The sequence below is a fragment of the Peromyscus californicus genome, unplaced genomic scaffold (assembly GCF_007827085.1).
Source record: "Peromyscus californicus insignis strain IS unplaced genomic scaffold, ASM782708v3 Scaffold_3__1_contigs__length_106647218, whole genome shotgun sequence".
Classification (NCBI taxonomy): Eukaryota; Metazoa; Chordata; class Mammalia; order Rodentia; family Cricetidae; genus Peromyscus; species Peromyscus californicus.
This window is the reverse complement of record NW_026294551.1, coordinates 36,515,915-36,528,337: the sequence shown is the minus strand read 5'-3', so window position 1 is coordinate 36,528,337 and position 12,423 is coordinate 36,515,915. Positions and strand designations below refer to the sequence as shown.

General features: G+C 40.5%; 1 protein-coding gene across 3 annotated transcripts in view; it reads right to left on the bottom strand.

Moving 5' to 3' along the window:
* The window catches only part of Ints2 (integrator complex subunit 2), a 52,898-nt gene that overhangs the window by 27,231 nt on the left and 13,244 nt on the right, over positions 1–12,423 (bottom strand). For all 3 annotated transcript variants that reach the window (XM_052756419.1, XM_052756420.1, XM_052756421.1), the window contains exons 8-13: positions 11,460–11,686; positions 9,863–9,988; positions 4,166–4,237; positions 3,960–4,074; positions 2,143–2,211; positions 112–246 (exon numbers count right to left, since the gene is read on the bottom strand). In XM_052756419.1, coding sequence (XP_052612379.1) covers positions 112–246; positions 2,143–2,211; positions 3,960–4,074; positions 4,166–4,237; positions 9,863–9,988; positions 11,460–11,686 — 744 coding nt within the window. The remainder of the gene's footprint in view (positions 1–111; positions 247–2,142; positions 2,212–3,959; positions 4,075–4,165; positions 4,238–9,862; positions 9,989–11,459; positions 11,687–12,423) is intronic.

Genomic DNA, 12,423 nt, shown 5'->3' with positions numbered 1-12,423 from the left:
TTACTACCAAACATTAGATATACAAACCACAGGAAAGGACTATAGTAAAGAAACCAGGAACTAGTGAGGAAGAACGGAGTTACAGTTGAAAATTCAAATGTAAAGTCCTACTTTTATTGATACTTTGTGCTTGGTAAACGATCGACTCCTGAGAAGTTGGTAAATACAATGAATGGGCAGAAACCCAGTAATGTTGGCACTCAGGTTGCTGGTGACAGGGACTCGAACTGCATGAGCTGTAACAACCTAAAAGAAAAAACAGCATCAAGATAATAAGAAAATAAGGCCGGGTGGTGGTGGTGCACGCCTTTAATCCCAGCACTCGGGAGGCAGAGCCAGGCGGATCTCTGTGAGTTCAAGGCCAGCCTGGGCTAGCAAGTGAGTTCCAGGAAAAGGCGCAAAGCTACACAGAGAAACCCTGTCTTGAAAAACCAAAAAAAAAAAAAAAAAAAGAAAAAGAAAATAAGACGTAAGATAACAAATATAACATTAGTTTGAAAGAAGGTATAGTGTACAGACTACCAACATAAGTAGGCCATCCACACTTCAATGGAGTCCATGAGGATGAATAATGAGAATCAACTGGTACAAGTTGTCATTTTTGTGTTTTTGTTTTGAGACAGGGACTCATGTAGATCATGCTGACCCTGAACTCTCTATATTGCCAAGGATGATGACCATGAACTCTTGATCCTCCTATTCCTTTGTCCTGAGTGCTAGGATTACAGACATGTACCTTGTACCTGAACATTTTCATGATTTTTAAGTTTCAAAAAAGTAAACTAGGTGCAGTAACACTCATCTGTAATCTCAGCCACAAAAAAGGCTGAAGCATGAGGTTCACAAGTTCAAAGCCATCTTGAACAACTTACTGAGACTTTATCTCATTAAGGCTAGGAATATATCTAAGTGTTAGGATGCCTGTCTGGCATGTGCAAATTCCTGAGTTCAATCCCCAGGACAGTTCCAAAGCAGTACATACTTAGGAACTAGTACAGATCTCTAATTTCTATTTGTTTTTACACAAACTCATGTAAAGGGCTTGAGGTGTAACTCAGTGGTATAGCAGCAGCTAACGTACAGGGGCCAATGGTTCAATTTCCAACACCACCAAAAAACTCCACCAAAACAAACAAGTAAACAAATGCACGTGTGATAATGTTAAAAACATAAAACTTAGTAGCTGGGCCAAGTGAGAAGTCCTTTACCTTTCAAATCTATTTTTTACATGCATAAAATAAAAGATTACCATCTTGCCGGGCGGTGGTGGCGCACGCCTTTAATCCCAGCACTTGGGAGGCAGAGCCAGGCGGATCTCTGTGAGTTCGAGGCCAGCCTGGGCTACCAAGTGAGTCCCAGGAAAGGCGCAAAGCCGCACAGAGAAACCCTGTCTCGAAAAACCAAAAAAAAAAAAAAAAAAAAAAAAAAAAAAAAAAAAAAAAAGATTACCATCTTACTTGTCTTGAAGGGTTGCTGTGAGAGGTAACTTTTTTTTCTAGTAGTTCTATGAGCTGGGCCTACGGGCACACTCCTGAAATCTCAGCACTCAGGAGGCTGGGCAAGAGGACTGCAGAGAGCTCAGAGTTTACAGCAAGCTTGGCCTACATAAGTTCCAGTCCAGCCAGTGCTAGAGAGTACGTCTGTCTCAGGAGGAAATTATATAGATACACACACACACACACACACACATGTGTCTAAATTGGCAAACGGATTTGAGAACTAATTTTTACTTTTAGAAGCACTTTACTGAAAAGAAAATTATTCTTGAATTTACCCCCAGACAAGGGTACTGAAGCCAAATCAATGTAAACAGAAGAATAAGGAACCAGAAGCTAGCTTGTAATCTAACTGCAAACACTTTACAACCTAAAGACTAACAAGAGCTCTGTTTTCTCAGAGCAATCCAAATGGTTAGCCCACACAAGTACATCACCAATATCTACAACCACACACACACACTCTTAAGCACCCATTCAAAGTTTTCAGGAACATAAACTGTTTTATAATGAATTACTTACTTTAAGTGAATTATTCGCAGAGAGTTTAAAGATGAAATAAATTATCGTTACAAACTGCAAATAATGAAAAAAGACTACTTTCTTCTTTTAAGTAGTTTAGTTAGCTAAGGACAAAAGGAAGTACCTGCTCAGTAAAGATTTCCTGTGTGAAGATGGTCTTCATCCTGCTCAAGGAGCTTGGCTTAATCACAATCTAAAATAGTGAAAAGAATTCCAACAGCATGTAAAACTGTATGAAATACATTTACTCTCATGAATTTATTACCCAAAATGAGTACGATATACAATATTAATGTTCAAAAGTTAAACTTTCCTTTCACAAGTGGCTTCCTAAGCCTGACATTAAGAGATACAAAAGCAGAAGCAATATAAAGCGTACTTAGAAAAGAGGTGCACCTGTGTGCATGACGGTAGTCTCAGACACCTGGGAGGATGAGGCAGGAGGATCACTAGCACATAGGAGACCAGGAGCAACCTAGGCAATATAGTTAGACCTTTTTGTCAAAAATAAAGACAAAACATACTTTAAAATTACTTAATAAGTACTAACAATTGGCACTAGCTAATAGCTACTACCACTAACTACTAGTGGATAGAAGAGGTCTATCCAATAAATGGAAACAAGAAACATATATATTTCATATACATATGCACTTTGTTATACACATGACACTACACATCAAGTACTTCAAATGGAATAAAATTTAAAATCAAATGCAGAACTGAAGTATATATACCTCAGTGGAAGGGTGCTTGCCTAGCATAAGTGAAGCCCTGTGTTTGTTCACTAGTACTGAGAAAAAAGATTTAAATGCAAAGCATAAATCCACAAATAAGCTAGAAGAAAGTCTAGTAAGCTGAGTGTGATGAGTCAACCTATAAACCAGCACTCTTGTGGAAAAGGCAGGGGAATCACATTAAAGTTTGAGTCAGTCTGGGCTACAAAGCAAGACCTTGTCTCAAAAAAAAAAAAAAAAAAAAAAAAAACCCAGAAGAACTAGTTTTACTAATATTCAACAAAATAAAAAACAAGTGGAACCATTCTTCACCAAGCAAATTTGCAGACCAGGTGTGGTGATTGCATGTCTTTAATCTCGGCACTCAGGAGGCAGAGGCAGGCCGATCTCTACGGATTTGAGGTCAGCCTGGTCTACATACCAAGTTCCAGGACAGCCCAGGTTATATAAGGAGACCTCATCTCAACAAATATATAAATAAATTTAAAAGCAAAAGTGAAAAAGAATGGGGCTGTCTAGGCATGGTAAGATTTTAGGAAACCAAGGGCTCTCGTGCATTAATGTAAACAACAAAACTGTAAAAATTTCTACAAAAAATAATCGGACAGTATCTGGCAGACTCACACTTTTATTTAGTAACTGCTTGCCACAGTTTTATCTTAAATAGACTGAGAAGTATATGAAGATGTAGATGTGTGACTGCATGTGTGTATATTTTCATAAATGAGTTCATTCATTTAAGCTTTATAATAAATTAGAAAATCTACACAGGAAGTAAAAACCGATGGAGACTAGCATGAGTTCCAGGGCAGCCTATCTCAACCACCACCAACAACAAAGAGGGCTGGAGAGACGATGCAGCAGGGGACTGCTCTGGCAAAGGACACCAGTTTGGTTCCTAACACCTATGTCAAGTGGCTCACAACAGCCTGTAACTCCAGCACCAGAGGTTCCCATCCCTCTTCTGGCTTCTATTGGCTATTGCATACATGAGCACATATGCCCACACAGACACACACACATACATACATAAATTTAAATAGATGTTCTAAAAATTACTATTTTTCTAGGAATTCTTTAATAAAATTTCAAACTAGCAAACAACTAAAACTACTTAAATTAACACAATGGATTTGTTATATACTATGACAGAATGTCTAGTTTAGGCACACTTTCTTTCAGAAAAAAGATTATTAAAAATTACCTTCATCCCCAAAGTGGAGCAGACTAAGTCAATGATTGCACTAAGCTGGTTGCTATGGAAATACATAGCCACTAATAACAACATCTCCCCAAAAGAAGCAGAGACACCGGATGTACTGTTAAAACAGAAGAGAAACTATGAATTTCCAAGGAGAGAATAAATAAGAAGAGCTTTCTAAACAGAGCAAACACGCGCTGCTTCCTTACCTCTCAAAGTACGCCTCTTCTTTGATCATCCAGCTGAGCCACACCACCATCAACTGCTCCTGCTCTGGTGTGCTGTGGAGACACCAGTGTCACCCCCATGAGCCAGTCAGCAGGAAGAAAACGATCTGACTGCATTTCCCTTATTTTTAAAGATTTGCTTATTCTTATTGTGTAGGTATAAGGAGTTTGCCTACATGTGTCCATACGGACCATGTGCATGCCTGGTGTCCTCAGATCCCTGCAACTAGAACTACAGATGGTTCTGAGCCACTGTGTGGATGCTGGAAACTGAACCCAGGTCTTCTGCAAGAGCACCAAGTATTATTAACCACTGAGTCATCTCTCCAGCCCTTAAGTTATTTTTCCCAGAAGTTATTTTTCTCCTCTATTTTGAAATACCAACTCAAATTAATGGTTTGCTCAACTGGACCATTAATTATAATTGAAACGAGATAGTTCTAGAACTCAAAGATGAAGGCTTTGGCTTCATGAATCTGAACTGTCAAAACCTCCTCAAGTCTTAGTAAAACTATATTTGCAAGCTAGAGAGGGACATTACCTCCTTTTTTAATTTTTTTTTTTTTTTTTTGGACAGGGTTTCTCTGTGTAGCTTTGGAGCCTGTCCTAGAACTTGCTCCATATTCCAGGCTGGCCTCGAACTCACAGAGATCCACCTGCCTCTGCCTCCCGAGTGCTGGGATTAAAGGTGTGTGCCACCACTATCTGGTGTGACATTACCTCTTATTCCTTGGAAAAGCAAAGGTCTCTGGGGTTAAAATGTTAAAAGAACTATACTAAGAACTGATCATTTACTTCATATAGGAAAAAAAAAAATCTAGCGTGAAAACATAAGCATCAGCTAGGCCAGATTTGGTGGCTCCACCTTTCGTCCCAGCACCAGGAGACAGAGGTAGGCAGATCTCTGAGTTCAAGGCTAGCCTGGTCTACATAGTAAGACCTTGTCTCAAAAAAAAAAAACCTTAATCATCAAAAAGTCAGAAACCAAGTTCTAAAATCTAACAAATTAATGCATCTTTTTACTTAAAATTTAAGTTATGAAAATCTTTTGAGTAGAATTTTAAATTTTAGACAGATATATTCCTACTAATCATGAAGATAAGAACAACACGGGTTCACCATATATAAAAAGGGTAATAAAAAATAACAGTAATAACTTCTTTTTAAATTTTTCTTTTCCATTTATTTATTTATTTTGTGTGTTGAGGAGTGGGTATGTCCACCCTGACATGTGTATAGATGTCAGAAGACAATTTTTGGGCATCAGTTCTTGCCTTTACCATGTGAGTCCAGGGGATCCAACTCAGGTCATCATGCTTGGTGGCTAGTGCCTTTACCCACTAAGCCATCTCACCTGCCCAACAACAGTAATAACTTCTTTAAAACAATTATTCGATTTAAAACTAAAAGGCACACTCTGACTTGGACTTGTGCAAAAATGTCATGGATCCCTTCCACCTCACTGCAGAAAAGAAAGTAAAATGCAAAGCAACTAAACAGTGTGCATTTCTAACTACTCCAAGCAAAGAAAGTATAAAAGGTCATTTATACTATACATTATACTATACTCTATTATCCTTCAATCAATCCACTAGTGCAGGACAATGCTATAAGGCAGGAAGCCTGGAGGGCCTGCCAGACCCTGGTGGGACTCCCAATTGTGCAATTACTCACAGTGTGATCTTCAACACAGTGTTTATCTTTCTGAACTTTAGTCCTCTGTCAACTAAGGATAGCACTATAGAGTAATGAGGACTAAAGGTGATGGTTACAAGGCCTCGAGGAGGAAAAAGCAGAAGCACATGGCTAACATTACTTATTTTTAATTTCACTAACATTATATTCTCTCTTTTTTTTTCTTTTTTTTCTCGAGACAGGGTTTCTCTGTGTAGCTTTGCGCCTTTCCTGGAACTCACTCTGTAGCCCAGGCTGGCCTCTGCCTCCCAAGTGCTGGGATTAAAGGCGTGTGCCACCACCGCCCGGCACATTATACTTTCTTGAACAGCACTAAAATTACATTAAAAGAAATTTCTCGGCCACTGAGAAGGCTCAGGGGCAAAGCACCTGAGTTTGATCCCTGGGACCTGAATGCGAAGAACTGATTCCCACAAGTTGTTCTCTGACCTCCACGCACATGGATGGCACATGCATACAAATACACCCCTACACACACACACACACACACATACACACACACACACACACACACACACACACACACACACACAAAATAAAATAAATGCAGTAACAACCCTTTAACAAAAAGGTCTTAAAGAAAATCAGTCCCCCTTCAATAGAGCAGAACAAACAATCCCAATACTCGGGAGGTGGAAGCAGGAAAATCAGAAGTTGAAGGACAATCTCATCAATACAGTAAGTGCCAGAAAAATGATCTAAAAAAGTTAAAAAACAAAACCAAACAAAAAATCAAATCAAATAAAGAAAGGAATAAAAGAACAAAGTGAGAACCCTTAGAAATTAAACACTGCACAGAAGACAAAGCCTGAATGGCGGAATGCTTTCTTCCTGGAGTGGTGAAAATATCCTGTAAGCAGAGTGTGGCAATGGTCAGGTAACTGTGCAAATGCTAAGAACACTGAATGGTAACTAAAGGGGTACAATTATAAATTTCCTGATACGTTTTACGGCATTTTTTTTTTTAAAAAAAAAGAACAAGCAAAGCACAGAAAAGATTATGAGATAAGAAAATCCAATAACCATCTCTGAAAGAAGTCACACAAGATGAGTACTAGACAGAGAAACCCCCAGGAAGGGCATTATCAACAAACTAACTCAGGAGCCTTTCCTAGAACTCAAGGCCATCAGTTTCTATTGGAAAGGACCCACTGGGTGCCGAGGACACCAGATCAATGCGAACTTGGGCAGGATGTGCCGATGCATGCAGAATCCCAGAACTGGAGGACTGAAGCAAGAGTACCGCAGTGAGGTCCAGGCCGGCCAGAAAGACTCTCAAACAAACAAAAATCAAAACAAAACAAAGAAACAAAGACACTGAGGACAGATATCATCATCCAGAAATTTCAAAACCATGTGCCAAAAATCTAGCCCTCCATGCTTTCACAGTGAAGGAGGACACCCCAGGGGACCAGGAATCAGGAAGGTGTTAGAAAATGACAACACAGGAAGTTGTCAACAGGACACACACTTTCAAAAATCTCCAAAAGAAATTACGTCCTGCTTAGAATTCTACATGCATCAAACCATTAGCCAAACGTCAGAATGGAGGCAGGTTCAGAAACCCACTCCTGCTCTGAAGATTTACCTCCCACATGCCTGCTTTCTAAAAATGCAAAATGAAGAACAATTCCTGAGAACAGCTGCAGAACACTAGGTACAGAGGGATCTAGCCAAGACTGGAGCAGACAACACTGCGCCAGGCAAGATTTCTGAGAATGATTAAACTAAAAGACTGTGTAATGAGTCAGATTAGGTCCAGAGAAGATTTAGCTACATTTTGTTTCTTTGTTGTTCGGTATTGTGTGTCTGAGTTTTCCTGCTTTTGTTTTTTTGTTTGTTTGTTTGGTTTGGTTTGGTTTTTGGTGTGTGTGGTGGGTTTTTTTTTGTTTTTTGTTACTCTTTTTTGTTTTTTGGGGTTTTTTTTTTCCAAGACAGAGTTTCTCTGTGTAGTTTTCGTGCCAGGTCTACATCTCACTCTGTAGAGCAGGCTGGCCTCAAACTCACAGAGATCCATCTGGCTCTGCCTCCCAAGTGCTGGGATTAAAGGCATGCACAAGCACGGCCCCAGCTCCTGCTTTGTTTTGGTTTGTTGTTATTGGTTTTTTTGAGACAGGGTGTCACTATGTAGCCTAGGCTAGCCTCAGACTCATGGCAGACTTCCCGCCTTGGTCTCCTATGGGCTGGGATTAGAAGCATGAATTACCACAACCATGAAAGATTTAGTTTTGTAGGCAGTGGTGGTGCACACCTTTAACCTCAGCACTTGGGAGGCAGAGGCAGGTGGATTTTTTAGTTCAAGGCCAGCCTGGTCTACAGAGTGAGTTCCAGGGCAGCCAGGGCTAGACAGAGAAACCCTCTCTTACAAAAATAAATAAATAAAGGAATAAATAAATAAATAATTGGGTGGCACACACCTTTAATCCCAGCATTTGGGAGGCAGAAGCAGGCAGATCTCTGAGTTCTAGGCTAGCCTGGGCTACAAAGTGAGTTCCAGGACAACTAGGGCTATACAGAGAAATCATGTCTCACAAAAAAACAAACAACACAAAACAACAACAAAAAAAAAAAAGAAAAGAAAGAAAAAGGAAAAGGAAAAATAGGGTGAGAGGAGCTGGGGGGACACTAAGGCTTTTCTCCTTGGACTGTGGAGAGTTTAGTGGCCTTTGTTATAAAAGCCTGGATTTGGCCTCACCTAGTCTCTCTGTCTTCTGTGGGGTGTGGCTGCTTTCTCCCCACCACTCCCTCCGTGGCAAATTTGCCATGAATTGACCCAGTACCAGGGGTGGGGATAGGGGTGGCTGCTCTCAAAAAAAAAAAAAAAAAAATTTTTTTTTAAAAACCAAAAAGATTAAAAAAAAATTTAGTTTAATTATTATTACATAGAACATCAAGAAAATTTAAGGCAAAACTGTTTTAAAAGTAAGTGGCCAGGTGGCAGTGGTGCATGCCTTTAATCCTAGCACTCGGGAGGTAGAGCCAGGCAGATCTCTGTGAGTTCGAAGCCAGCCTGGTCTACAGAGCAAGACAGGCACCAAAGCTACACGGAGAAACCCTGCCTCGAAAAACCAAAAAAAAAAGAAAGATAAGTAACTACCTACTCATGATTGAGCGCTCAATGATGTTTACATAATCATAATACAAATATAAACTATATATTGATCAAATTAAAATTATTATAACTATACTAAGATAACAGAAGGAAAAGAAAAGGAAGACACGTGCAGTGTTTTCAGACAGAGAGAAAAACAAAGAGAACTAATTGCTCATCTTTGAGAATGGGAATTCAATTAACTAATACCTAGAAGTGTCATCAGTAATGAAGTACCGGGGCCAGTGAGATGGCTCAAGGGGGAGACATCTGCCATCAAAGCTGATGACCAGAGTTCCATCTTCGAAGTCCACATGATAGAAGGAGAGAAATGACTCCTACAAGTTGTCCCTTGACCTCCCCACGTGCACCATAGCACTCGGATACACACACACACACAAACACACACACACACACACACACACACACACACACACACACACACACAGAACTGAATACAAAAATAAACAGGTAATAAAGTTTTTTAAAAGCTTTTAAACAATGTACTAGTAAGACCCAAAACTACTCAAGAACTAAAAGAAACAACCTCCAAGGAAGGAAAGTAGGGAAGGAAAGTTATTAGCCTTCAAAAAGATCTTGAAGAACGATCTGATTCCTTTAAACAATATTCAGAAGAAACTCCAACCAAGACTAATAAAATGATGGGCATTCAGGAGATGTGGCTATCCTTTCACTGAAGGAGAGAGACCATGACTGTCTGTGCCTAGGCCAGGCTCTGCAGTAAACGTTTAATAACATGTTCTACAGCCTTTCTGGTGGCAGCCCACACGCCAGGCAAACACACTACCTACACTGCACACTCGCCCCTGTACACACACTCTGATAGGTAGATAAGAGCACATCCTGACAAAGCAGAGCGACTTGGAAGGTACCTGACAAGTGTAGAAAAGGCCAGTAGCATACAGAAGGAAAGGGAAACAAATCGAACCCCAGCTGGTGTGGCAGGCGGCCGGCTGGTCATCAACTGCAGCAACTGTTCAGCTTCTTCCTCAGTTGGCCTGGAAGAGAAACGAGCTGTTACATTTGTTTGTTTGTTTATCTACTTAGAGTTCAGGAAGGAAGCAAGTGAATTTTCCAACATTTTAACTCTTCAAGTACAAATTTTTTAACATCACTTAAAAAAAATACATTCAATTACTTGTTGTGTGTGTGTGTGTGTGTGTGTGTGTGTGTGTGTGTGTATGTAGCATGTGCATGTACTGTGCTGTATGTATATAGTGTGTGTGTGTGTGTGTGGTATATGACAGTGCACATGAATGGGTGGGTGTTCATGTCTGTGCACACGTGCAGGAGGGCACTCTGTCTTATTTAAGCCTTGAAGCAGAAACTAGCTGTTCCCACTAGGCGTTGACCAGAGAGCTCTTGGGACATTCATATCTCTCCCTCACAGTTGTGAGGTTACAAGCATGTACAGCCATGCTCAGCTTTTTAGATGAGTGCTGGGGATTCAAACTCAACTCATCATGGTTGCAGAGCAAGCATTCTTTACCCTGAGCCAGTACCCTACACTTTCATCATTATTGGTCAATTCTCTCTTTTCAATTGTCTGCTTTTTTTTTAATGCATATGGATTTATCATTAAGAAATGAAAAACAGGCCGGGCGGTGGTGGCACACGCCTTTAATCCCAGCACTCGGGAGGCAGAGCCAGGTGGATCTCTGTGAGTTCGAGGCCAGCCTGGGCTACCAAGTGAGTTCCAGGACAGGCGCAAAGCTACACAGAGAAACCCTGTCTCGAAAAACCAAAAAAAAAAAAAAAAAAAAAAAAAAAGAAATGAAAAACAGAATTACTTTGCTGTCTCTGTAAAAACAGGGTTTAGTGACCAATAGACTTCAAAGGAAGTAATAATAGCAGAGGGCATAACATGGTAAGCACATGTTACTTATGTGTAGTCATATGTCCTGCAGAGCTCACAGCAGTTTGTACTTTATAGAATTATGGGGTTAATGGATTGTAATAACTTAAATTTAAACCAAACTGATAGGCCAGCATTTGCTTAATTAAACTGTCAGAACTGAAAGGCACATGAGCTGGAGACACACACAGGAAAGTTCTGATACCAGCTGAGGACACTATTTGGGAAAATTTGGTGCAGTGACTTAGAACCTTGTGCTAAAGAGCCATGTCCTGTCAACTCTGAAACACAGGAGTCTTCCCCTGACCCAGGAGTGGTCATGGGTAACTCGCAGGTCTCTCAGGGGTATCTTCTCAAATTGGTAAAAAAGAGTCCTTTACACTGTGATTAAAAACTGATAAAATACTCTCCTCCCTCCAATATCTGCATAATTCTATTTATAATCAGAAATTAGGTCAAAATATTCCTCAAGGTCAGCTGGCCTTAATGACTTCAATTTTGACATAAACTAGTAAAATTAAAAGCCCAAGTCTCTTAATAAAAGGCCTTTGGCTCACTTCTCTGAGATCAGAAACAAGAAGAAAGATAAAAAGGTAAAATATCAGATTGAGTACTTGAGTCCAGCAATTCCCATCAAGGCACAGTAGAGACGTAAGAGTGCGCTGGCTTTCACCACATGCTCTTCCTTCAGCCCCGAGTACACAGACACAGTGGGTTCCATCTCCACATCGGCGTCTTCTACAATACGAGTACTCCTTACTGTAGGAAGAATGCCCATCAACTCCAGAAGAAGCTGCCTCCTCATCTGCCAAAGGACAGAACCGCTGGTCTCCCTTTTTCTCTGTAAGTGTGAATGGCAAAGGAAGAGAGCATGGGACATTTACTAAATCCAAAGGAAGCTGAACAGATCTCATCATGTGAGCACGTGCAGTTGAACCAACATGAAGGGCCTGTCATAACTGCAGTTCCATTTTAACAAGTCAGGAAAACTCAAAATCTACTCATCCACTCACCCCAATTGGCATTGATTGCAGAGGAAAAACTAAATGAATGCAAACTGAGTTGTGAACAGTATTTTCATCTGGGTGTGACAGTCCACTCCTGTAAATCTCATCACTTGGAGGCAGAGACAGGAAAGCTACTGGAGGCTAGGCCAGTCTACATGGCAAGTACCAGTACAACTAGGGCTATAGAAAGAACAAAAATTTGTTTAAAAAACTCAAAGGGGGAGCGGGGGCTGGAGAGATGGCTCAGGGGTTAAGAGCACTTGCTGCTCTTGCAGAGGACTGGGGTTCAGTCCCACACCACACTGGTACTTCCAACATAAAGCAGCAGCAGCACTTGGTGTCTGGAGAACCTGAAAGCCTCAGCTCTAGCTCACTACTAATTATGTGCTTCACAGTGTGTTAGTGAACCTCTCTGAACCCCAAGTTCCTTCTTGACAAGGAAATAAATGTTAGCATTATGTACCTTTAAAGACACCATAATTAGAGTTTATAAATCTAAACCACCATCCCAGCCCCAGCTCTTGAGGCAGGGGCGTTTTAATCATCACTCACTCTTCAAGTCTAACACTGT